The sequence below is a fragment of the Emys orbicularis genome, chromosome 13, assembly GCF_028017835.1.
Source record: "Emys orbicularis isolate rEmyOrb1 chromosome 13, rEmyOrb1.hap1, whole genome shotgun sequence".
In the NCBI taxonomy this organism is placed as follows: domain Eukaryota; kingdom Metazoa; phylum Chordata; order Testudines; family Emydidae; genus Emys; species Emys orbicularis.
In genome coordinates this window covers 20,259,576-20,287,125 of record NC_088695.1, presented here as the reverse complement: position 1 = coordinate 20,287,125, position 27,550 = coordinate 20,259,576, and the positions used below count along the sequence as shown (strand labels likewise).

Genomic DNA, 27,550 nt, shown 5'->3' with positions numbered 1-27,550 from the left:
TGACCCCCTCTATACAAGATCTGGGTGCCACTACAGGACCTTGGTTGCAACAATGATCTATATGGTCCCAGATTATATCCATAACGTCACACTAGGCAACCGCCTAGGTCGCGTAAATGGAAGCGCCAGCCCTGTCCCCAGCCCAAGTGGGGCTGACAGTTACAGCCTGCACAATGATCAGCTCTCCTCTCACATGTGATGATAACATTGCATCCCCTTTTACATCAAACAGAAGCGGAGAGATTTGCTGATTAGGGTCTGCACGGGCAAGGGTGTGCCCTGGCAGTGCTCATCCGCAATCTAGTCTTTTGTTGCTGATGTAGGACTTATGATCTCCTTGACGTTACATGTCCTGGCTCTCCAGGCCTTGGATTTTATGGGACAGGCCAGGAAGCTGTCACTTAGCAAATATAACTGGCTTTTGAAATGAAACATTTACTTTGTGAGGAATTCAGAGTCTCTTGGGAAACAACTGGAAGACTAGGGAGCAGAAAAGTTTTCACAGGAGCCGTATTTTCAAAAATGTGGGTCACATCCGTGTGTTTGTGTGTGCCCCAACAAACCCCACACAACCAGGTCAGTAGGTTTCATAGTGGCAAAGAAAATCTGTAAAATGTGACCCAAGTGTGACTGATACAGATGCATTGCTCTGAGTTTGCAGAGCATCTGAGACAAAGGCACGAGCTGTCCTGTGCATTTCAGTGGGTGCTGACTCGGAGGCCACTGCTGATGATTAAAAGTCAACATCAAAACGTTAGAATCCCTGAAAGTCTCCTTTGAGTCAGCTCTTTTCTAGGGTTCCCTCAGAAATTGTGACTGCTTGTTTCCTGATGGGAGGTGCCAGGTCTAAAGTGTCCAAACGCTTTCCCAGCCTCACAGATGTTCTGACTGCAGGGAGAGATCCGGGGGTGGGGGATCACGGTGTGAAATAGACTAAAGCCCCTTCTGAAATTGGCCTCTTTTCCCTTGTTACCCTGACAGGCTGCAGAACAACATCCACATTTCACTCCAGATCGTCCCATCCTCCCAGGAGATGGGAAAAATGACATGGCTGCAGCGGAGCTGGTGACCTTTGAGGAGGTGGCTGTGTATTTCACTGAGGAAGAATGGGCTCTGCTGAACCCAGGTCAGAGAGCCCTCTACAGGGCCATCATGCAGGAGAACTATGAGACCGTGACCTCACTGGGTAAAGGATTCCTGTCCTCTCAGGTATTAGAAATTGTAGGGCCTCTAAAATGCCCAGGTTTTGCTTCTGTTCTGGATTTTTCCTTGGTCCTTTTCCAGCTAGTTTCACAAGTTTGTAGATGAAAAGCAATGAAGCTGGCAGAACCTTGTCTACACTACAGCTGCTACTGGTTCAGCTGAACTGATGGGAGGGTTCGTTTCTTCCAACATTCCCTAGTGAAGAGACTGCCTTAAATCTCAGGAGGTTCAGACCCTCTAGTTCCCAGAGACCATGTGAAAAGGACTGGCCCCTCCACACCTCCTGTGGGACAGGAAATTCTGAGACACAATAGAGATGCTAACCTACTCTCAGGTTTTCAAGAGGGAAGAAGATGTCGATGATTCACAATCACTAAAATGCATAAAATCTCTCTCTTTTTTGGTGTGACCACTGATCTCTGGAGATTGAGTAAGAGGCGAGGGGATTGGTAATGCTGATGTGTTGAAGTCAGCAAGTCCCCTAGTGCATGGTGATCACTGGGTTGGATTCTCTGGCCTCTGTTGTGCAAGAGCTCAGAGTAGATAATCATGAAGCCTCCTTTTCTGCCTTGAAATGTATCAGTGTCTGTGACATGTCAGGGTAGATGCCAGGTCAGAAGCCAGACTAATCAGCAGCTGTGTCACTCCATTCTGCCACCTTGGTTGCCTTTTAATGCCTTGCTCAAGTAGCCATTCACAAACAGCCTTCTAGCATGCAAGCGTGTGTGTGTGTGTGTGTGTGTGTGTGTGTGTGTGTGTGTGTGAAACTGCAGCCTGCCAGGCACACGGGTTACATTTTGGATCTCACCAGCCTGGGTTGTACTTCAGGGTGACCCCAACATACCCCCAGTCTTAGATTTCCCCCCAGAAAGGTGTGTTCAGCCCTCTCCTGGACAATACAAGTTATATTATGTCAGTTATTTCTTTAAAAAGAGTAATGTACACACGACTTGTCACCCCAAATGGAATTTCCCAGATACTTCAATGTAAATACACTGGATTAGATAAAACAATAATACAAGTTTATTAACTACAAAGAGAAAGATTTTAAGTGAGTGACAGTAATGAGGCATAAAAGTCAGAAATGGTTACAAGGAAAATAAAGATAGGACATTTACTAATACATAACTTAACAAATTATATCAGATTTAAGCAAAGTTTCTCACCACATGTTTTCAGCAGTCTCAGGGACCAAACCCTGCACGTCAGGACCCTTCTTCCAGAGTCCAACAAATGCTTCCTTTGTCTCTTTAGATGCAGAGAATGTGATAGGCAGGGAGAGAGAGAATGGGTCTTGCGGTGATTGTCCTTCCTTTTTATAGTTTCAGTCCCCCTCTTGAAAAACATTTCCGGCTGGGCACCAGGAGACAAAAAGGCTATGTGGAAGGATATTCCCTGCTGATTTTTTCTTACCTGTTTGAGCGTCCTTTGTTCCCTGTTTGATGACTCTGTTTACTGCTTCAATGAAAATTAAGCAGTGCACACATTCCTTTGTCTAGGACAGACTGGTTTTCAAATGATACCTCACAAGGCATATTTTGTACAAAAAATATTACAACTGTGTGTAGGGTGTGAACACAGGGGTACATTCTGTCACAACGTCCTACAAGGGGAACAACACATCCCCCAGCAGGTGTCTGTGATTCCCCTAAAATGTCTCTGTGTCCTAGATCCCATCCATCCAGATCCTATGTCCCTCAGCACAGAAAAAGGCTTGGTTCAAATCAGGGAAAGTTCTTTGTAACAAATATTCTCTGTATCAATAGCAATCCCTGGTCTCCCCGGTCTCCTTTCCCAGGATTTGCAGTTCCCAAACCTGCTGTGATCTCCTGGCTGGAGCAAGGGGAAGAACCGTGTTTCCCGAATCTGCAGGGCACTGAGGAAAGTGAGATCTCCAGGGGCTCAGGTGAGGAATCCGTTATCCTGACACAGAAATGTTAAAAGACAAATTTAAAAATTGGGATTCCCACAAGGGCCCCGTGAGCTCATCCAGGTCTGGATCGTTCCCAGCAGCGGCTAAACCCTCACAGCATGTGTCACCAAGAGGCATTGAGTCTGGCTGCCCCCTAGTGGTACCTGCCTTGCTTCTGACTGTTCAGGTGGGAGGTGGAAACAGAATGGGGCCTCTCCTCTGGAGAAGGGTTGTGGAAAAGGGGGGGAAGATTCAAAGCCTGATTTTTCAATTGCCCTAGCAATTATTTTGGGTTGTTTTCCCCTTTCCTATTCCCTTTCCCACAGCACAGGGAGTGCCTCCTGTCTGGATTCTCTCTCTGTCCCAGAAGGCCATCGGACGGTGAGTGAGACCGAGGAGGGGAACCCTCAGCAGGAAGGTCCAGAGCAAGTGGAATCGCTTGGGTCGGTATTGGCAAAATCTGAAGGGGATGTTTCCCATGGTCAGTGTAGACCAGAAATAGAGGAGAGAAGCCACCTAGTGGAGGCACGGGGTCAGGATCCTGGGGACGGTTTTCAGGACCTGAAAGAAATTATGATTGAACCAAAAATCCACATGAGAGAGAGTAAATACATGTGCACTGAGTGTGGGAGACGCTTTGGGCAGAGCTCGGACCTTATTGTACACCAGAGAACACACACGGGAGAGAGCCCCTACAGCTGCCTTGAGTATGGGCAAAGCTTCAGCCACAACTCCAACCTGCTCCAGCACAGGAGGAGCCACATGGGGGAGAAACCCTTTATCTACCCTGTCTGCGGGTTTCCAGCTCCCAGCCCTGCCCAGACCCATTTCCTGCAGCACCCCGGGACATCTTGACTTTCCTGGGACAAGGTGATGAGCAGAGATAGGAAAAGCCAGTTCCTGCCTCTGCCTCGTCCCCACACTGTGAGAGAAACCCTACAACTGCCCCGAGTACGGGCAGAGCTTCAGCCACAGCTCGAATTTCCTGAGGCACCAGAGAACCCACACAGGGGAGAAGCCCTTTCAATGCCCCGAGTGCGGGAAGAGCTTCCGAGAGAGATCAGACATCTACAGGCACTACAGAACCCACATGGGAGAGATCCTACCAGTGCCTTGACTGCGGGAAGGGCTTTGCTGTGAACTCAGACCTGAGAACACGAGAGTTCACACGGGAGAGAAACCTTATCAGTGTCTGGGATGTGGAAGGAGCTTCAGCCGGACCTGCCACCTGATTGCTCATCAGCGAACGTTCATGACCTATAAGGCCCCCAAGAGCAGAGGGGGGGAGTGAAAAACACATTTACTGATCTTCTCATGTGTCAGGGGAATTCAGCTATGGCATATCTGTCTGCCTGTCTCTGTATGCTTGTCCCTAGTTCCTCTACCCTTCCACCACCACTGTCTGGCCCTACAAATGCCACATCTGTTCTCCTTTTGCTGGCCTTGCTGTGTTGAGGTTCCTTCTTGGGATGTTTCTTTTGGAGTGAGGCATTAGTGGGGGTAAGCCAGAGTGGTGTAGAGATCTGATGTCAGCTGGGTATAGAGCAAACTTTTTGGCCTGAGGGCCGCATCGGGTTTCATAAATTGTATAGAGGGCCTGTTGGAGAAAAACGAGTCCTCACTCTGAGTTTGAAGCAACAAGCCAGAGGCAGTTTATTCAAGCAATTGCAAAAGGGGGAGAGTGCACAACGGCAGGTCTCCCAAAAGAGAAACAATTAAGGCGAGCATTTATACCTTTTGTTACATACAGTAATGATCAACAACTGCATTTTGTTTATACATATTCCTTCCAGATATCTTACTTTTCTCAGCAGTTCTTGCTATAGTCTGCGTTCCATTCTTAACTAACACAAGGTCAAAACAACCTCTCTTACAGTTCTTTTTCACTCGCCCAGGCCCTGCCTGGAAGTCTCGGTTCTTAGCTGTTAGAGTTAGCCTGACTCTTGCTCTTCCTAGAAGACTAAGATGTCTGCACTTTTTTCCACTTCCACAGGCCGGTTAGGGGAGGGAGTCGTGGCCGGGCCCCCACCTCCTATCTGCCCCCCCCGGACTCCTGCCCCATCCAACCCCCGTCGTTCTCTGACTGCCCCCAGAACCCCTGCCCCTGACTGCCCCCAGTCAACCTCCTGTTCCCCTCCACCACCATCCACACCCCCGCACCCTGACCACCACCCCGAACTCCCCTGCCCTCTATCCAACCCCCTTGCTCCCTGCCCCCTTACCGTGCTGCCTGGAGCATGGGTGGCTGGCGGCGCGGCTGTGGCTGGAGCCGGGCCACGCTGCCATCACCACCGCACAGCACAGAGCACAGGGTCAGGCTCAGAGGAGCTCACAGCCCCGCCGCCCAGACTAGCATTGAGCCGGCGGTGGAGTGAGCTAGCTGAGGCTGCGGGGGAGGGGAGACAGGAGGGGAGGGCCAGGGGATAGCCTCCAGGGCCAGGAGCTCGGGAGCCGTGCAGGATGGTCCCGCAGGACGGATGTGGCCCACAGGCCCTAGTTTGCCCACCCCTGGTATAGAGCAATGCTTGCAACACGGATATGTCAACTGCCCTGCTACTGCTGACCCCACACTATGCTGCTGCAGCTGCTGGGAGGATCCACAGGTTAGGCTGGGAGCGAGTGGGGTTAGGAGACCAGGATAAAATGCTGCGGGGAAGGTCAAAAGGACTCGAGACTTTATTTCACCACCCCACCCCCTGTAATGACAGTGCAGCCTGGAAGTATTGGCTTACCTAGCGGCCACAATCCAGCCAGACTCAACCCCTGGCCAAGGTCCCTACTGTGCTTTGTTCCACCCAGCTTCCAGCCTCAGCTGCTACTCAATAACTGCTGGGTGAGGGTTTGGGTGTCAGCTCAGCCCATGATTAGCAAGGGAGCCCAGAGTGTGCGCCCGGCTTAACAGTGGCCTCTCCCCACCTTGGATGGAGCAGGGGAGATAAGACCGGAGGGAGTGAATGTTTTCTCAGAGGGTCCCCATATTAAAACGATCTCAGGGCTGATGGGCAGCTGGCTCCAGGGGGTGGCCTGGAGCCATGGGTGGCAGCAGTGGGCATGTTTCTCTGGGACCTTGTCTCTGTCTTATTTGGTTTGGAAGGTTCTCTGTGTTCTGGACGGATCAGTTGTGTGTTGTGTTTCTGTCCCCAGGTGAGCACAGAGAGGGGGCTTGACTGTCCTATCAGAGGGCTCTGGCTATTGCTAAGGGAGAGGAGAATGCTTTTTCATTACCGCTGCTCAGTCTGGGCACAGTTGAGCTTCCTAGGTCAGATGGTGCTACAGTAGCCATCACCCTGTACCCATCACCATGTCGGAGCCCAGGCTTAGCAGCTGCTGCTCTTCAGTGGGGTTTGTGCGGGGAGAGCCCTTCCCTAGCGCCCTTCTGTGCCCAACCGGGGGGCTTTCTCCGGGGGCTGAAACCAGCCCCTGGGGCAGCCCCGGACTCTGCCGACACCAGCTCCTGAGGGGAAAGGGCTGGGGCCGGGCAGGAAAGTGACTGCTCCACCGGCCCCTGCTCACCGTAGCTCTGCTCCCGGGCGGCAGTCTGCAAGTCACAGAGCTGCTGCCCTCCCTGACTCCCCCAGGCTCTCCCCTGAGCGCCTCTGCAGGAGCCGAGCCAGCTCCCGGAGAGTGAACATCCTAGCACCGGGCCAGGGACCGAATCTCCCAGTCCGAGAGGAGGGGAAAGGGGGCAGGAAGGAGACATGGGGAAAGACTGAAAAGAGCAGCAGGAGCAATAAGTGGGGAGGGAGGTTTCCAGCTCCCAGCCCTGCCCAGACCCATTTCCTGCAGCACCCCGGGACAGCTTGACTTTCCTGGGACAAGATGATGAGCAGAGATAGGAAAAGCCAGTTCCTGCCTCTGCCTCGTCCCCACACTGCTGGGGGAATGTGGTGTCCCGGGGACAGTGTCAGGGGGATACCCCAGAGCGGCTCCTTTGATTCTGCTCTTTTCTAGCATTTGATTCACAGACTGTTACCAGGAATCTCTTTTCTGCTGTTTTTTCCATCCCCTTTTGAAAAACTCAATTTGATTTTCAAACCTCCTGGCAATGCCAGCCGTACCAGGGCTATCTCCCTGCTCAGAGTGGGTCTGGTCTCTGTGCGGCCTTTCACATAATCTGGCTGCTTCAAAGGTGTAGTGACTGACCCAAGAGGTCCGTGGTGTCATGTGTATGAAGCCCTAAATCTCAGGACACTGAGTTCCTGTGCGTGTATTTGTGTAGGCGAGAGGCCAATTTTGGGGGGGAGGCAATTTGATTCCCAATCCATCATAATGAGGTACATGCCCATTACTTTCTGGACTCAGAGGATAGACAGTCACAGGTGACCCTGAGTTGATCAGTCACTCTGACGCCGCCTGGTCCGGCAGAACCCCTGGCAGGGGAGAAGTCCCCTATCAGCCTCTCCTCATTGCTCCAGCCCCAGCTGCTGGGCCTGAGGCTTCTCTGCCAGCTTGTTGGGAGAGGGAATTGCTTTGTAAACCTTTCAATTCACTTCTCCTGCTTCTGCCCCAACTCAGTTGGACAGCTGGTGAAGCTGGTCGTGCTGCCTTGAGGAAGTTGCCAAGTGTTAGACATTCCTCTCTCATGTTCCAACTCACCTCATCACCAGAAATGCCAGTTGGCCTCTCTATGAATCATAGAAGATTAGGGTTGGAAGAGACCTCAGGCGGTCATCTAATCCAATCCCTTGCTCAAAGCAGGACCAACAACAACTAAATCATTCCAGCCAGGGCTTTGTCAAACCGGGCCTTAAAAAAACCATAAGGATGGAGATTCCACCACCTCCCTAGGTAGCCATTCTAGTGCTTCACCACCCGCCTAGTGAAATAGTATTTCTTAATATCCAACCTAGACCTCCCCCACTGCAACTTGAGACCATTGCTTCTTGTCCTGTCCCGTTTCTCACTGCGTGACGACATGCAGGTGAGCCCCCAAATTCCCCATGTTCCACACAAATTGTCAGTGCTAAATATTGCTATCATGAGAAACCAAGAATCACAAAACTGAGCTGATAGTGAGAGTCATGTACAGGACCTGGTCAGACGGATTGATCTGCTGGTCTCTTCTGGCCTCACACTCTGTGACTCTAGGAAGGGATCTCACAGCATTTCAGTTTACCGCTGGAATGTTTTTTGGTGTGCCTTGCTGTAAGTCTTTTTCACACATTGCCCCAAATGTAGCTCATGGCAGGTCTGGCCCTGCCTCATGTGAGGGAAGTTTTGGTCAGCATCTACACCAATTTTGTAGCATCCCCAGTAGCTGGGGCAGCCCACGTCAGCAGGTCTGGCTCCTCTCTGAGCTGCCTCACTACAGGAATTTCCCAGACCATGGGGCTGGAACAGCTGCACGGAGCTTCTTGCCACCTCCAGCCTATCTGGGCAATGTAAGAACAAACTTTTTCCTCCTCGTCAGACGGCTGGGCCACAAATGGCAATCAGACCACCAGGAAGAAAGAAGTTCTTTATTGCTGAGATAGGAAATGATTATATAAAATGACAGGGGTTAATGCATTGACAAAGCCCTGCTGGGATGATTTAGTTGGTCCTGCTTTGAGCAGGGGGTTGGACATGATGACCTCCTGAGGTCCCTTCCAACACTGATAGTCTGTGAATCTATGATTCTAATACAATGCTCAGCATTTGTAACTTATCAGCCAAGAGTCCATGCTGGGCCCTGACTGCTTTTCAGCAAAAGGAAGACTGGGGAAGACAAGGCAGAGAGGATGTTCCTGGCCCACTTACATCACCCCTTGGCCTAAGGTGCCTGGCTCACACAATCAGCTCCAGGTAGGGGGCAGGGTGTGCTGTTAGCTACATTGCTAGTAGTGTGTAGCAAAGTTCCTTTAACACAGAAACCAGAACAGATCCCACAGGCCATCCAGGGATTATCGAGCTACCACCTCTTACAGTGTAAATCCTTCTCCCTATACTAGGCTTTTAACATGTTGGCTCAGACCCACCTTCAACACCTAGCTTTTCTCCTAGGGAAGACACAGCTGATAGTTTCTGTCTGAGGTGGGGTGACAGCATTCCCTATCTACTGGCTGATAGTCCTTTGCTAGCATTTCTGACTGCAGCTGCAGGCTGAGCAGCGGTGCCCGTTGAACTGTCTGCAATGCCAGTTCCCCAATCCCCACACTGAGAGGAGGGTTGGCAGCGCTCCCCTGCAGGCAGCCAGGGGAGGCCCCGCATTTCTGGGGCTATTTTGCAGAAGCATATAAGGCAGAATGTGCCCCCTGAAATGATCTCGCACCAAGAAATTGCGTGGGGCGGAAGTCCTCTTGAAGGTTAAGTAATTAAAAGGCAGGCTAAGAAAACCCCCAGTTTATAATATTGTCATTAGTTATTATTTAAATCAGCATTTTAGTCTGGCATCAGGCACATTCTCTTCTGTTTTTTGAAAGGGCCTTATTGCTTTAGTGGGTCTCTTACTCTCACTCTCCACATCACTGAGGCCCAGTGTGAGCTTGGCCGATCCCCAGAAGAAAGGGACTATTTTCTCCCCCTTGAAAGGGACTGGTTGGGAATGTCAGATCAGCTCCTCAGTCTCAGAATTGTAAAACACCGCCTGCCCCACACATAGTCCAGATACACGCCGACCTTCCTGGGGCTCACATTCAGGGACAGGAGGCTCTTTGGGGAGGTGGGAGCCCAGAGCTGACTCCCCCGCTGCTACAAAGCCCAGAAGCCCTCCTGAGGTTTAAAGCTGATCACGCCTTTCCTTCTCCACAGACTCCCTGGCCACCCCCACAGTACAGTTTTCCCCCGCCCCCACATCTGCCTCCCAATAATGTCTTCGCGAGGTGAACCTCACAGAGCCCAGCACACATTGCTCAAAATCAAATCTCTTGTGACTTTGGGGTAGGGCCTTCCACTCCACATCCTATTCCATGGATTTTTGATCTGGAGACACCAGGAGCTGGGATTTGCCGGATCCGGGTCCAGGGTCTCGTCCTCTGCAGCGAGAGACAGAATGTCAGGGCAGACCAATAGTGGGGTGGGAGGAGAGGAGGAATGGTGCCAGAGCATGACTGCAAAGCCACTCTGGTCAGGGTTGATGGGTGAGGGGCAGAGAGATTCAGAGTAGATACAGCCCCACGAGAGGGAGAGACAAGTACTGAGGGAAGCCAGGTACACTGCTCAGCATGGGGATGGGAGGATAAGACAGAAGGAGAAGACTCTGTGCCTGCAGTCAGGATGCGCTCAGAAGCGATACCGCAGCCCAAGGGAGCCCAGGGCAAATATGACAGAAAATAACAAGGGGATCTTGGGGAGGGAAAAGCTGAACAATCCCTCCCTGAATATGGCACAGGGGGAACGGCCCAGCCAGCCACGCCCAGTCCTACCAGGAATGGTCAGGCAGCAGACACCAGCCAACCCAATCCCTGTCCCACCTTACCCAATCCCAGAGAGCAGCAGTTCTGGAGATCGACAGTGAAGCAAGAGATGGGGGAGCAGAAAGTATGCTGGAAAGACACAAATCTCCTGCTGTTTCCCAGGTTTTAGAGACCCCCAGAAAGAGCCACAGCCGCCTTCAGGTGCCCTGGAGTCGGGGCACATGCCACAGAGACCCTGAGGCAAACTTCTGAGCGGGGAGCGCGGGTAAATTCAGGGGCCTCATTTCAACCCAACCCTGCCAGAGCCAAGCAGATGGAAAAACCCATGGAAACGAGGCCATTGGAGCCAACCATTCCTAGCCCCACCTGAACTCCGTGCCTGTTACCTTGCCGTCTATCTCCCTCCTGAAAACAGGGCGAGATAAAAAAAATCACACCGAGTAAAGCCCATGGAGACTCGACAGTGACTTCAGCAGGGCCAGGATTTCACCCACTGTGCAGTTTGGGGTGCATTTACCTCTGCGGTCCTTCAGAATGTCCTTCAGATTGGGGGAGTGGGTGGGGGACAAAATACATCCTTTCCTTCAGTCCTAAAAAACATATCCCCTGTTAGCGCTCAGCTTGGCTCTGGAATGGATGTAATTCTACAAAGCCTCTGCTAGAACAGCATGGCAAATGGAAAAGAGAAGCATGCACATACCTGCTCAATACACTTTGCACGTCCTAAACAGAAAAAGGAGAAAAATAATCAGTATACACTTCATTTAGTCAAACTCTTCAATGATTTTTCTCCCCTGTGGTATCCCAGACTTTCTTCACATCAGGGCCGTTTCCCCTCTGAATGGTCAAATGTCCAGTATTTCATTATTCTCGGAGAGCAATCTGGCTAAAAGCCTCTCTGCTCTGAGACTCCCTGTTCTTAATCTCAATCGGCCAACTGAACATGACTGCTCTAAACCAGCCAGCGAATACTGACAGAAATACACTAATGGGAACAGATCTCTGCTTGTAAGTAATGCAGTAAATAGAAAAGGGGCTAAACTCATAGCGTTATGGGCTCGGTGTAACTGCTGCCCTTCATTTAAAAGCGTTTTAAGAAGCCATTAAGTTCCTTTCTGTAACCAGGGAGCTGAAACTATAATGGGTTCGTACCTGTATGCACACCGCTGAATTAATGTGCTTAGTGTGGCCACATACACTCGACTTTATAAAATCGGTTACCAAAAATAGAATTCTGTACATTCGGCGTAATCCCATAGTGTAGACATACCCTAAGACCAGACCTTTTAATTGGGGTAATTGTTGTTAAAATCGCAAACCAATAGGATAGCACATTCATCAGCATACTGAAGATCAGAAATAGACAACCTAAGGACTTTAGACTTCGAGCAGAGATGTCGAAGATTAGAAAGCCGCCCATCCATTGTATATTGAATGTCAACTCTATTGGGGAGGTGGAGCTGGACAAAAATGACTGCTAAATGGATGAAGAATAGGTTTTGGGCAAGAGGGTTGGGGTGTCCTTGCTTAACCCCAGGTTTGATGGCCAAAGGTTCTGTCTCTGGAACATTACAGGAAACAGTGGCCATCTGCTCATGAAGAACCCTTAGTAGCTTGGTGAAGCATGATTTCCTTTACACAAACTACATTGACTCTTCCCCAACAAATGATGTTTATTTTATAGTGCGAGGCCACAGAGCTCTTTCATTGTTTTGCCTAAAAAGCAAGTACTGTCCAAACCCAGTCATAGATTTATTCATAGATCCAGTCAAAGATGTATTTTAGTCATTTCTGGTTTAAATTGAGATCCCTTCCCTTTATAACTCACTTATCCTCCGCCATTCCCAAGTCAAGGGTCGTATATACTGACCCAATAGCATATCTTGAAAACTAGAGCCAATCAACAATTTTAAGCATCATTTTCGTTCTCAGTGACCCAGAATTAGTAAAGTTTGACTACATTTATTTCAGAAGCATTTTGGCTGTAGAGCAGGGTAATAAGGATATAGCAGTAGGGATACATTACCAACCATCTGACCAGGATGGTGCTAGTGACTGCGAAACACTCAGGAAGATTAGAGGGGGCTATAAATTTTGTTTTTAATCAATAAAAAGTGGCTTTCAACTATCTCTATATTGACTGGGTAGATGTGACCTCAGGAAAGGATGCTGAGAATAAAGTTTCTTAATACCTTAAATAACTGCTTCTTGGAGCAGCTAGTACTTGAACCCACAGGAGGAGAGGCAATTCTTGATTTAGACCTGAGTGGAGCATAGGATCTGGTCTAAGAGGCGAATATAGCTGGACAGCTCGGTAATAGTGACCATAATACAATTAAATTTAACATCCCTGTGGTCAGGGAAAACACCACAGGAGCCAAAACCAGTAGCATTTAATTTCAGAAAGAGGACTACACAAAAATGAGGAAGTTAGTTAAACGTACCTAAAAGGTGAAAACCCTGCAAACTGGCTCAAATTAAATGTATATCCAAATTAAAAAACATAGTAAGAGAACCAAAAAAGTGAGGCAGTGGCTAAACAACAAAGAAGCAGTGAGAGATAAAATGGCTTCCTTTAGATAGTGGAAGTTAAATCCTAGTGAGGAAAATAGAAAGAAGCATGAACTCTGGCAAGTGAAGTATAAAAATATAGTTAGGATGGCCAAAAAAGAATTTGAAGAGCAGCTATCCAAGGACTCAAAACGTAATAACAAAAAAAAATTAAGTATATCAAAAGCAGGAAATGTGCTAAATAACCTGTCGGGGGGGGGGGGGGGGCACTGGACGATGAGGTTGCTAAAGGAGCATTGAAGGATGATTAAGGCATTGCAGAGAAACTAAATGAATTCTTTGCGTCTGTCTTCAGGTCTGAGGATGTGAGGGTGAGTCATAAACCTGAGCCATTCTTTTTAAATGACAAATCCGAGGAATTGTCACAGATTGAAGTGTCTTTAGAGAAGGTTTTGTAAAAAATGATTAATTAAACAGTACTAAGTCACCAGGACCAGATGGTATTCACCCAAGAATTCTGAAGGAACTCAAAGGTTAAATTGCAGGGAGGGGCACAATCCAGGAGCCCCTACCCTCCTGTGCTCCATGGGGAGGGTGAAACTGGAGAACTACTAATTGTGGTTTGTAACCTACCATTTAAATCAGCTTCTGTACCAAATGACTGGAGGCTAGCTAAAGTGATACCAATTTTTAACAAAGGCTCCAGAGGTGATCCCGGCAGCTACAGGCCAGTAAGCTTGACTGCAGTACTGGGCAAACTGGTTGATAATATAGTAACGAACAGAATTATCAGTCAATACCGATTTCAGCACTACTCCCCTCGTCGGGGAGGAGTACAGCTATCGATATTAAGAGCCCTTTATATCGAAATAAAGGGCTTCGTTGTGTGGATGGGTTAATTCGATTTAATTATGCTGCTAAATTCGAATTAAACTATAAGATAATCATTTGTTGGGGAAGAGTCAATGTAGTTTGTGTAAAGGAAATCATGCTTCACCAAGCTACTAGAATTCTTTGAGGTGGTCAGTAAGCATCTGGACAAGGGCGCTATAGTGGAAATAGTGTACTTAGATTTTCAGAAAGCCTACTTTCTGTATTTAATAACTATCACATTTTACTTATTAATTAACCCAGAGTATGTATGAATACCTGGGGGAGGCAAATAGCTGTGCATATCTCTCTATCAGTGTTATAGAGGGCGAAGAATTTATGAGTTTACTCTGTATAAGCTTTATACAGGGAAAAACGGATTTATTTGGGTTTAGACCCGATTGGTAATTGGACATCTCATGGTTAAAGGCAAGAACACTTCTGTAAGCTGCTTTCAGGTAAGCCTACAGCTGATAGGGGCCGTGATTCAGACCTGGGTCCAGGTTTGCAGCAGGCTAGCAAGTCTGGCTCAAACCAGGCAGGGCACTGAAGTCCTAAACTGACAGGGCAGGAAAGTAGGGGCAGAAATAGTCTTGGCACAGCAGGTGGCAGTTCCCAGGAGGGGGGGGGGGGGGGGTTCTGTGAGCCAACCTGTCAGAAGCCCATGTCCCTGTGTTTTAAGGACAGCGAAGTCATAAAATCCAGATGGAAGGCACATTTTGATTTTTGATTTACTCCTGATTTACTTCTCTAATGCCACCATGACCATAATGTATATCCATAATGTATATCACCAGAATACTTCAATGATTTGAAAGAAAATCTCTTGCCGATCACCCCACCACCCTCAAAGAAACCAGGAATCATAAATAGCAGGGCCAGATGGCATACCAACCGAAGTCAATGAGAAATGCCAACATTATTACAATCTTTAAGAAAGGAGATAAGTCGGAGTGTGGAAATTATTGAGGCATTGTTTTGCTTTCTATAGCAAGGAAAATTCTTGTCCGTAGCCTCTTAAAGCGATTACTTCCCCTTGCTGAGGAAATACTGTCAGCATATCAGTGTGGTTTTAGACCATCCTGTAGGAAAACTCACATGATCTTCATTGCCTGCCAAATCCAGGAAAAATCTCAGGAGCAAAATCAGGACCTGTACATGGCTTTCATCGATTTAACAAAGGCCTTTGACTTGGTCAATCGTGAAGCTTATGGAAGGTGCTCGCCAGATTTGGCTTCCCTCCAAAATGTATTAAGGCCCTAAGGGTTCTTCATGAGCAGATGGCCACTGTTTCCTGTAATGTTCCAGAGACAGAACCTTTGGCCATCAAACCTGGGGTTAAGCAAGGACACCCCAACCCTCTTGCCCAAAACCTATTCTTCATCCATTTAGCAGTCATTTTTGTCCAGCTCCACCTCCCCAATAGAGTTGACATTCAATATACAATGGATGGGCGGCTTTCTAATCTTCGACATCTCTGCTCGAAGTCTAAAGTCCTTAGGTTGTCCATTTCTGATCTTCAGTATGCTGATGAATGTGCTATCCTATTGGTTTGCGATTTTAACAACAATTACCCCAATTAAAAGGTCTGGTCTTAGGGTATGTCTACACTATGGGATTACTCCGAATGTACAGAATTCTATTTTTGGTAACCGATTTTATAAAGTCGAGTGTATGTGGCCACACTAAGCACATTAATTCGGCGGTGTGCATACATGTTCCGAGGCTAGCGTCAACTTCCGGAGCATTGCACTGTGGGTAGTTATCCCATAGCTATCCCATAGTTCCCGCAGTCTCCCCCGCCCATTGGAATTCTGGGTTGAGATCCCAGTGCCTGATGGGGCAAAAAAACATTGTCGCTGGGGGTTCTGGGTACAGCCTAACCCCTCCCCTCCATTAAAGCAATGGCAGACAACTGTTTTGCGCCATTTTTTCCTGGGTGAACACTGCAGACGGCATACCACGGCAAGGATGGAGCCCGCTCATCTCAAGACAGCAGTCATGAACACTGTAAACACCTCGCACATTATCGTGCAGTTTATGCAGAACCAGGACCAGAAAAACCTGGTGAGGAGGAGGCGGTGACAGTAGCGCGGCGACGAGAGTGATGAGGACATGGACACAGGATTCTATCAAACCACAGGCCCTGGTGCTTTGGAGATCATGTTGTTAATGGGGCAGGTTCTAGCCGTGGAATGCCGATTCTGGGCCCGGGAAACAAGCACAGACTGGTGGGACTGCATAGTGTTGCAGGTGTGGGACGATTCCCAATGGCTGCGAAACTTTCGCATGCGTAAGGGCACTTTCATGGAACTTTGTGACTTGCTTTCCCCTGCCCTGAAGCGCCAGAATACCAAGATGAGAGCAGCCCTCACAGTTGAGAAGCGAGTGGCGATAACCCTGTGGAAGCTTGCAATACCAGACAGCTACCGGTCAGTCGGTAATCAATTTGGAGTGGGCAAATCTACTGTGGGGGCTGCTGTGATGCAAGTAGCCAAAGCAATCACTGAGCTGCTGCTATGATAGGTAGTGACTCTGGGAAACGTGCAGGTCATAGTGGATGGCTTTGCTGCAATGGGATTCCCTAACTGTGGTGGGGCGATAGATGGAACCCATATCCCTATCTTGGCACCGGAGCACCAGGGCAGCCAGTACATAAACTGCAAGGGGTACTTTTCAATGGTGCTGCAAGCACTGGTGGATCACAAGGGACGTTTCACCAACATCAACGTGGGCTGGCCGGGAAAGGTTCATGACACTCGCGTCTTCAGGAACACTACTCTGTTTAAATGGCTGCAGCAAGGGATTTACTTCCCAGACCAGAAAATAACAGTTGGGGATGTTGAAATGCCTATCGTTATCCTTGGGGACCCAGCCTACCCCTTAATGCCATGGCTCATGAAGCCATACACAGGCAGTCTGGACAGTAGTCAGGAGCTGTTCAACTAGAGGCTGAGCAAGTGCAGAATGGTGGTAGAATGTGCATTTGGATGTTTAAAGGGTCGCTGGCGCACGTTACTGACTCGCTCAGACCTCAGCCAAACCAATATTCCCATTGTTGCCTTTAGAATAATAGAATCAGGGTTGGAAGGGACCTCAGGAAGTCATCTAGTCCAACCCCCCTTCTCAAAGCTGGACCACTTCCCAACTAAATCATCCCAGCTAGGGCTTTGTCAAGCCTGACCTTAAAAACTTCTAAGGAAGGAGATTCCACCACCTCCCTAGGTAATCCAATCCAGTTCTTCACCACCCTCCTAGTGAAAAAGTTTTTCCTAATATCCAACCTAAACCTCCCCCACTGCAACTTGAGACCATTACTCCTTTTTCTGTCATCTGCTACCACTGAGAAAAGGCTAGATCCATCCTCTTTGGAACCCACCCCCTTTCAGGTAGCTGAAAGCAGTTATCAAATCTCTCCTCATTCTTCTCTTCTGCAGACTAAACAAGACCAGTTCCCTCAGCCTCTCCTCATAAGTCATGTGTTCCAGACCGCTAATCATTTTTGTGGCCCTCTGCTAGACTCTTTCCAGTTTATCCCCATCCTTCTTGTTGTGTGGGGCCCAAAACTGGACACTGTACTCCGGATGAGGCCTCACCAATGCCGAATAGAGGGGAACGATCATGTCCCTAGTCTTTAGTACTGCATGGGAGTCTTCCGTCCTAAGTGCAGGACTCCGCACTTGTCCTTGTTGAACCTCATCAGATTTCTTTTGGTCCAATCCTTTAATTTGTCTAGGACCCTCTGTATCCTATCCCTACCATCCAGCGTATCTACCACTCCTCCCAGTTTAATGTCATCTGCAAAGGGTGCAGTCCATGCCATCCTCCAGATCATTAATGAAGATATTGAAGGAAACAGGCCGCAGGACCGACCCTTGGGACACTCCGCTTGATACCGGCTGCCAACTAGACATGGAGCCATTGATCACTACCCGTTGAGCCCGATCATTTAGCCAGCTTTATATCCACCTTATAGTCCCCTTCAAGAATGCTGTCTAGATGTCTTCTTTCAAAAGCATACTGAAATAATTTCCTGTCGGGTACAGGACTTGCAAGACCAGTTCCACACATCTAGTGTACAATCCTGGGTCAATGGCCTATCGGGCACGATGGTGAGCTGCAGCCCAGGTGTGAAGGTTGGGGTAGGGGCTTGAGGCTGGATTGTGGTGGTAAAGACCCGACCTTTAGGGGTGCTACAGGTCACACTGATCCCGCCTGTCCCACCAGCCTGGGTTCCCCTAACTCTGTGTTGCTTTGACAGGCTCCCAAGCCCCTTTCCACACACAGGTAGGGACACACCCAGCTTTAGAATCACACAGCGGCTGCAATAAGCTCTGTTTGGGAGGACTCAGTTCGGGGAATTACCCAGCACTCCTGGGCACACACCTGTTGGACTGTAAACCCAAAATTATATTGTCTTGAGCTATATAAAGATCTATATAGTATAAGCACATGAAAATTCCCCCTCATAATTTCGTAGGGCTGGTCCACACTAACCCCCCACTTCGAACTAAGATATGCAACTTCAGCTACGTTATTCACGTAGCTGAAGTCGAACTATCTTAGTTCGAACTTACTGCGGGTCCACACGCGACAGGCAGGCTCCCCCGTCGACTCCGCGTACTCCTCTCGCGGAGCAGGAGTACCGGCGTCGACGGCGAGCACTTCCGGGATCGATCCGGGATCGATTTATCGCATCTAGAAAAAACGCGATAAATCGATCCCAGAAGATCGATTGCTTACCGCCGGACCCGGAGGTAAGTATAGACGTACCCGTAGTGTAGCCATACTATGTGTTTAATTCAAATTTAGCAGCGTTAAATCGAATTAACCCTGCACCCGTCCACACAAGGAAGCCATTTATTTCAAAATAAAGGGCTCTTAAAATCGATTTCTGTACTCCTCCCCGACGAGCGGAGTAGCGCCAAAATCGATATTGTCATTTCGAATTAGGGTTAGTGTGGCCGCAATTCGATGGTATTGCCCTTTGGGAGCTATTCCACAGTGCACCATTGTGACCGCTCTGGACAGCAATCTGAACTCGGATGCACTGGCCAGGTAGACAGGAAAAGCCCCGCGAACATTTGAATTTCATTTTCTGTTTTCCCAGCACAGGAGAGCACAGGTGACCACAGAGAGCTCATCAGCACAGATAACCATGCAGGCCGATAATCAAAAAAGAGCACCAGCATGGACCATATGGGAGGTACTGGATCTGATCGCTATATGGGGAGAGGATTCAGTGCTAGCAGAACTTCGTTCGAAAAGACGAAATGCCAAAACTTTTGAAAAAATCTCCAAGGGCATGAAGGAGAGAGGCCACAATAGGGACTCAGAGCAGTGCCGCGTGAAAGTCAAGGAGTTCAGACAAGCCTATCAGAAAACAAAGGAGGCAAACGGTCGCTCCAGGTCAGAGCCGCGGACATGCCGCTTCTACGCTGAGCTGCATGCAATTCTAGGGGGGTGCCGCCACCACTACCCCACCTCTGACCGTGGATTCCGAGGCGGGGGTAATCTCATCAGCCACATCTGAGGATTCTGCGGACGGGGAAGAGGAGGAGGAGGACGAGCTTGCGGAGAGCACACATCACTCTGTTCACCCCAACAGCCAGGATCTTTTTCTCAGCCTGACTGAAGTACCCTCCCAAGCCTCCCAAGCCAGTACCCAAGACCATGACCCCATGGAAGGGACCACAGGTGAGTTTACCTCTTAAAATATAAAACATGGTTTAAAAGCAAGCGTTTTTTAATGATTAATTTGCCCTGAGGACTTGGGATGCATTCGCGGCCAGTACAGCTACTGGAAAAGTGTGTTAATGTGTCTGGGATGGAGCGGAAATCCTCCAGGGACATCTCCATGAATCTCTCCTGGAGGTACTCCAAAAGCCTTTGCAGAAGGTTTCTGGGCAGTGCAGCCTTATTCCATCCTCCATGGTAGGACACTTGACCACGCCATGCTAGTAGCAAGTAATCTGGTATCATTACATGACAAAGCCTGGTAGCGTATGGTCCCGGTGTCTGCTGGCATTCAAGCAACATCCGTTCTTTATCTCGCTGTGTAATCCTTAGGAGAGTGATATCGCTCATGGTAACCTGGTTGAAATATGGGAATTTAATTAACCCCTTGGACAGAGGTGGCCGTTCCTACTGGGCTGTTTGCCTGTGGCTGAAAAGAAATCCTTCCCTGCAGTTAGCCAAGCGGGGAAGGGTGGGGAATTGGTGCTGAGCTTTTCGCCTTTGGCTAGCAGGGAATCTTCCCTGATACCAGCCACGCGGTGGGGGGAGGGATAAAGCGATCATCCCAGAGAATTGGATGGGGGGGGGGTTAGTTTGTTTTCTGCTGCTGAAGGTTAACAGGAAAACCGCAGCAGTCAACGGGCTTTGCTTGGTATGTGGGAAAGGAGGGCACAGAAGCCGAAAGACAATGGCTTACCATGGCCGCATGCAAGCCGAATTCTGTTGCCCAGACCTGCGTCTTTGATCTCTAACACCAAAGCCACAGGCACTCAATATTAAGATGGAAAATGCGACCCTGTACTGAAATCACATTTGCTATGTAATGTGAATAGTGTTTTTCACCGTGAAAGAGTATAAGCATTGGTCTGTAAAATGTATCTTTTTAAAAACTTCTCTCCTTTTTTCCATCCCTCCAGCAGCTGCAAATTTTTCAAGCCTCCCTCCTCCGTCCTGAAGGCTCTCTCAGATAAGGCGGCGGAGAAAGAGGACGCGAGACGAGATGTTCTCGGAAATAATGGAATGCACCCGCTAGGAAAGAGCTCATTTGAATGAGTGGAAGGACACGGTATCTAAGTACAGGAAAGATGCCAGTGAACGTGAGGTCATGAGGGACGCTCGAGATGAGAGGTGGCAGGCTGCAACGCTGGGGCTGCTGCATGATCAAACGGACATGCTCCGGCGTCTGGTGGAGCTTCAGGAACGGCAGCAGGATAACAGAGTGCCACTGCAGCCGCTGTATAACCTCCCTCCCCCTCACCATGTTCTATAGCCTCCTCACCCAGACGTGTAAGAACGTGGGGGGGGGGGGGGAGGGCTCCGTGCACCCTCCCACTCCACCCCAATTGACCTCCTGCCGGTATGATGACACATCACACAAGGCTGGGCAACATAATTCGGTTTCCACGCAGCCATGGTAAGCCAAAGGGTACATGGGGTTGGCTTCTTCCGCCTTTATAACATGTGCGAATTGTTTCAAACTGCAGCGCCCTCCTTTCCCATGGCAAGCAATTGGGCTGGAGTTTTGGGGTGGATGTGCAGCACATCCCTCCCCTCACCGCGTGGCTATTGTCCAGGATGATCCCTTTTAACCAAGCGCAAACAGCCCAGCATAAACGGGGTCCTTTTACCCCCTTACAAAAATTCCCCTATTTCAACCAGGTGACTATGAATGATATCACTCTCCTGAGGCTGACCCAGAAAGATAAAGACCGAATGTTGCATGATTGCGACCCAAACCCAGGACCATTCGCTGCCAGGCTCTTTTGCTGCAATGATTCCAGAATACTTGCTACTGGCTTGGCGTGGTAAAGTGTCCTATCGTGGAGGACGAAATAAGGTAGCCCTCCCCAGAAACCTTCTGCAAATGCTTTCAGAGTACCTCCAGGAGAGCTTCAAAGAGAGGTCCCTGGAGGATTCCCGCTCCATCCCCAGACACGTTAACAGACTTTTCCTGAGCCTCTCCCACACCCCAAACACCTCAGCCCCAGCCCTGAGTCCCCTCCCACAACCCAAACCCCGCATCCCAGCCCCACTTTAGAGCCCTCAGTCCCAGCGAGAGCCCCCATTGCACAATATAGGGAAAATGTTAAATGCTAACTGTTTCCAATCCATTTTTACATCATTTAAAAATATATATATTGGCTTACAAGGCAGGTGGGGGGGGGGCGCGGGACGTGGACCCATTCTGGGCACCACTAAATATTATACAAACCTTGTGCCCATGCCCCTGGCATTTTAGTTCAGACCAGGCCTCAATAGTTCAACTTCTGATTCTGGAAGCAATGGGAGAGGGTGGGGGCTCACTGGTCTCAAATTTCTGTTTCTTCAATTACTGAGCCACTTCTGCCAGTGTCCAGTATATGGTGCCAATTGCTTACAAAGCCTTCTTATCTCAGGTTTAACTGGAGAGGCGGTGGCTGGTAATTTTGGAATGAATCTTCTCGTTTTCATTTAAAGGTTTGGGGATGCTCTATGCTGGTGTCGTTTTGATTTTCCATTTAGAGTGTTTCCTGATGCTCTTTGCAAAAGAGCAGGTCACTTAAAAATGTGGGCCTGATTCTGCTTTTGTGAACTCCAGTGTAAACCAAGTGTAACCCCATTGGAGTCACTGGGGTTGGTTCCCCTCCCACATGCCCAAGTGTAAATCAGGAGTAACCCACTTGAAATGTTATGACCTGAGCTCCATAGTGAAGTTGACCTAAGACCTGATGTAGATAAAGCTAGGTCGACGGCTAGGTTTTCCCTGCCAGCTTGGGACTTCAGTACCCTGCCTTTTTTGAGCCAGACACGCTTACCTGCTGCAAATACAGATCCAAGTCTGAACCACGTCCCCCACAAGCTGCAGGATTAACTGAAAACAGCTTAAGAAGTGCTTCTGTCTCCAGCACTCTCGTACCCAGTGGGGTCCAAAAACCAAATAAATCCGTTTTACTCTGTATAAAGCTTATACAGAGTAAACTCATAAATTGTTCACCCTCTATAACATTTCTATGATAGAGAAATATGCACAGCTCTTTGCTTCCCCCAGGAATTAGTATTTGCTCTGGGTTAATGAATAAGTAAAAAGTGATTTTATTAAATATAAAAAGTAGGATTTAAGTGGGTCCAAGTAATAGACAGTAGAAAGTGAATTACCAAGCAAAATAAAATAAAACATGCAAGTCTAAGCCTAATACAGTAAGAAAACTGAATACAGATAAAATCTCACCCTATAGATGTTTCAATAAGCTTCTTTCTCAGACTAGACTCCTTCCTAGTCTGGGTACAATCCTTTCCCCTGGTACTGTCCTTGTTCCAGCTCTGGTGGTAGCTAGAGGATTTCTCATGATTGCAGCCCCCTTTGTTCTGTTCCACCCCTTATATATCTTTTAGACATGGCGGGAATCCTTTGTCCCTCTCTGGGTTCCCACCCCCTTCTTCTAAATGGAAAAGCACCAGGTAAAAGATGGATTCCACTTCACGTGACACGATAACATATCTCTGTTAGACTGCATTACCCACTTGCCAGCACAAAGGTGTACAGGAAGACTTACTTTCCTGGTTAATGGGAGCCATCAAGATTCCAAGCCATCATTAATTGCCCATCTTTGGCATAATTACAATATGACCTCAGAGTTATATTTCATATTTCTAGTTTCAGGTACAAGAATGACACAGTTATACAAACAGGATGATCACACTCAGTAGATTATGAACTTTGTAATGATATCCTATACGAGACCTTTTGGATGAAGTATATTCCAGTTACATTATATTCACACTCAGCATATTTTCATAACATCATATGGAGTGCACCATCACAGTGGGTAGCTGAATGGGTTTTACATCGGTGTTTGATAAATAGAGAGAAAAGTGGTAAAATTGGGCAGAAACAGCGATAAAATGACAAAACCTGAAGTTGGAAATATTTTTTCTTTAAGGTGGTCTGCATAGGAGTTCCATCTCTGGATGTCTTCAAATCCAGCCTGCCTCCCTTCCTAGAGGATGTGTTCGGCAAACACAGGTGACTGGGCTGGAAACAGGGGTGACTGAGTGAAATGTACTGGTGTGCGATACACAGACAAGATGTGTACAACAGTGGTCCCTTCCAGCCTTAACCTCTATGGATCTGTGAAAGGGGAAGACTCGGGGCGGGGGGGGCTGCTCTTTTGTGCTTCACCAAGGGGCATGGAGGAAGCCTGAGAACACTGTGGCATGTTTTCTTCCTCAACACAAAGACACAATTTTGTTTGTTTTCTTCTTCCCAACCATCAGGACTGTTCTGTTTTCACACACACCCCACCCCACTGTTATAGCTGGTGGGATGGGGGATGACAAGCCCCCATGTGTGCTTTGAGATTTATCACACTGCATGTGAGGGGAATGTTGGCTCACAAACAGATATTTTCCTCTCCATTCCACCTCCCCCTGGCTGCAAACGGGGGGCTCTAGGAAAGGGCTCTCCCCGCACACATCCCGCAGGGAAGTAGCAGCGGATCAGCCCTGGCTCCCGGCTCACAATGGAAGTGGCAGCAGCTGGTAACAGGTTTCAGTGCAGGCCTGAGATGCACAGCTTCAGGAAGAATTATTTTTCGCCTGCTAATACAGCCCAGAATTATGTTCCCTTTTTTTGCAGCAGTGTTACACTCTTGACTCATATTTCGCTTGTGATCCACTATGACACCCCCCCCCCCCCGCCCCAGATCCCTTTCTGCAGTACTCCTTCCTAGGAAGTCATTTCCTATTTTGTATGCGTGGAACTGAATGTTCTTTCCTAAATGGAGTATTTTGCCTTTGTCCTTATTGAATTTCATCCTATTTACTTCAGACCATTTCTCCAGTTTGTCCAGATCATTTTGAATTGTAATCCTATCCTCCAAAGCACTTGCAAACCCTCCCAGCTTGGTATCTTCCAGAAACTTTATAAACTCTATGCCATTATCTAAATCATTGATGAAGATATTGAACAGAAACGTATCCAGAACTGATCAGTGCAGGACCTTACTCACTTTGCCCTTCCAGCCTGACTGTGAACCAATGATAGCTACTCTCTGGGAAATGTTTTCCAACCAGTTTTGCACCCACCTTATAGTAGTGCCATCTACATTATATTTCCCTAGTTTGTTTATGAGGTAATGCAAGACTGTATCAAAAGACTTCCCCCATATCCACAAGGCTTGTTACCCTGTCAAAGAAAGCTATCAGGTTGGTTTGACATGATTTGTTCTTGACAAACTTATCACCTTATTATCTTCTAGATGTTTGTAGACTGATTGCATAATTATTTGCTCTATTATCTTTCTGGGTGCACAAGTTGAGCTGACTGGTCTGTAATTCCTTGGTTTGTCCTTATTTTCCTTTTTATAGATTGGCACTATATTTGCGCTTTCGTACTCTTCTGGAATCTCACCTGTCTTCCATTATTTTTCAAAGATACTCACTAATGGCTCAGATATCTCCTCAGTCAGCTCCTTGAGTATTCTAGGATGTATTTCATCAGGCCCTGGTGATTTGAAGACATCTAACTTGTCTAAGTGTATGTCTTCACTACCCGCCGTATCGGCGGGTAGCAATCGATTTATCCGGGATCGATATATCGCGTCTCGTTAAGACGCGATATATCGATCCCCGAACGCACTCACCGTCGACTCCGGAACTCCACCAGAGCGAGCGGCGGTAGCGCAGTCGACGGGGGCCATCGATCCTGCGCCGTCTGGACCCCAGGTAATTCGATCCAAGATACTTCGACTTCAGCTACGCTATTCGCGTAGCTAAAGTTGCGTATCTTGGATCAATCCCCCAGTGTAGACCAGCCCTAAGTAAGCACCTCTTCCATTTCCACATTTTCTGTTATTGTCTTTTTCCCCCCTCGTTCAGTAATGGGCCTACCCTGTTCTTAGTCTTCCTCTTGCTGCTAATCTTTTTGTAGACTGTTTTCTTACTTTTTATGTCTCTAACTTGTTTGATCTCGTTTTGTGCCTTGGCCTGTCTAATTTTGTCCCCACATTTGTGTTATTTGTTTATATTCATCCTTTGTAATTTGACCTTGTTTCCACTTTTTCTAGGACTCTTTCTTGATTTTTAGATCATTGAAGATCGCCTGGTTAAGCCAGGTTGGACTCTTGCCATACTTCCTATCTTTCCTACGCAGTGGTATAGTTTGCTCTTGCATCCTTAATAATGTCCCTTTGAAAAACTGCCAGTTGTCATCAATTGCTTTTCCCTTTGGGTATGTCTTCACTGGCGATGTTAATGCACTGCCGCAGCAGCGCTTTAACTTGGCTGTGTAGTCATGGCACCAACGCTGGGAGAGAGCTCTCCTAGCACTGTAAAAAAACCACCCCCATGAGGGGAATACCTCCCAGCACTGGGAGCACGGCTCCCAGCGATGTAGCACTGTGTACTCTATCACGTTACAGGGCTGAAACTTGCAGCGCTCTGGGGGGGGGGGTGTGTGTTTTTTCACACCACTGAGCGAGAAAGTTGCAGCATTATAAAGTGGCACTGTAGACAAGGCTAGACTTGCTTCTCACAGGAATCTTACCTACCAGCTCCCTGCTTTTGCTAAAGTCTGCCTTCTTGAACTCCATTATCTTTCTTTTGCTCTTCTTCCTCCTACCATTCCTTAGAATCATGAACTCTATCATTTCATGATCACGTCCACCAAAGCTGCCTTCCACTTTCAAATTCTCAAATTGTCAAAATCAAATCTAGAACAGCCTCTCCCGTAGTAGCTTTCGCCACCTACTGAAATAAAAAATTGTCTACAATACATTCCAATAATTTGTTGGATAATCTGTGCCCTGCTGTGTTATTTTCCCAACAGATGTCTGGGTAGTTGAAATCCCCCATCACTACAAAGAAGATAAGGTTGTTCTTATTTGCTGATTTGTCCTTCTTTGTTAAAACTTGACAGTGGTGTGGGATGGAAGCATAAAGTGTTTATCTTCCAAACGACCTTGCCTAGATTCATGTTAGTGGGACGCGGGACATGTGGAGGATAATTTTAACTCTTAATTTCCTTAGGGTCTGCCTTCAATGTACTATGCTGGTGCGATCTCTGACCATTACAGTTCATGCACTTGTCCTGTTGCCTTGACTGAGAAAGGTTTCTGATCAAAGGGCGTGTAGATTCCTGCAAGCTCCTGGGGTAATATCTCATTGGAGAGGAAAGGGATTGTTCAGAAAGAGATTTTTAAGTCCATAGGGTAAAGATGAGCCAGATGGGTTTGTCTCTATGCAGGTGTATTTTATTCTCTAGGGGGCTGGGTAGAAAGGAGAGAGAGAAGTAATTTCCCTTACTGAGGACCATCTATGCTCAACTGAAACTTTTCCTGGCAGAAGGAGTTCCTACCTATTTAGTACAGGGTCAAAATATGGCTGCCATCACACAGAGGCATTAGTGGTGGTGAAAGTAAGAAGACAGCCAAAAAGTCCTTTCCCTTCCTCAAACTCTCCCATGCATGTGGAAACCGTAGTGTTGCTGCTGCTTACATACCCTGATGGCAAACGGGTAGGGGTAGAAGGCACTGCCAACTGTACTGAGCACCCCAGAGGAGCCAGGCACTGTGTGGCGTGTATTCTGCTACTCCTATTCTGTACTGGTGAGGGCAACCCTCAGTCCCCAGTGCTCTTGGTGGCCACAGAGCTTTCCCTGACTTCCAGCAGCACAAACAGCGCTCCTATCAGCATTGCTTGAAGATGTATCACCTTCTCCTCCTCCAGCCTATTGCTCAAGCTTTAGAGCCATAACTGAGCCTGCAGTTGATAAAGTGCTCATGATCTCTATAAAATATGACACAGGTTATAATTGTTGCTACTGAGGATCTCAAATTCAGACAAACCTTAGTGGGGAGGCAAAGAGTGGTGGTTTTGGTGAGGTGAATAGTTCTTTAGAGGTTCAGGCTTCTCCCACTTACAAAGGAGCCAGCGAAGCAGCTTGGACAAATAAACAAACCTACTTTGCTATTTACATTAGGAGGATAATTGATGCTTAATCCTGCAG

The 27,550-nt window shown here is 48.1% G+C and overlaps 1 protein-coding gene across 1 annotated transcript in view; it reads left to right on the top strand.

The window, feature by feature from the left end:
* The first annotated feature begins 1,047 nt into the window (after window positions 1-1,047).
* The window catches only part of LOC135887573 (zinc finger protein 34-like), a 65,929-nt gene continuing 39,426 nt past the window's right edge, over window positions 1,048-27,550 (top strand). The window contains exons 1-4 of the mRNA XM_065415300.1: window positions 1,048-1,186; window positions 3,002-3,109; window positions 3,483-3,596; window positions 4,045-4,141. Of these exons, the coding sequence (XP_065271372.1) occupies window positions 1,048-1,186; window positions 3,002-3,109; window positions 3,483-3,596; window positions 4,045-4,141 (458 nt within the window). The remainder of the gene's footprint in view (window positions 1,187-3,001; window positions 3,110-3,482; window positions 3,597-4,044; window positions 4,142-27,550) is intronic.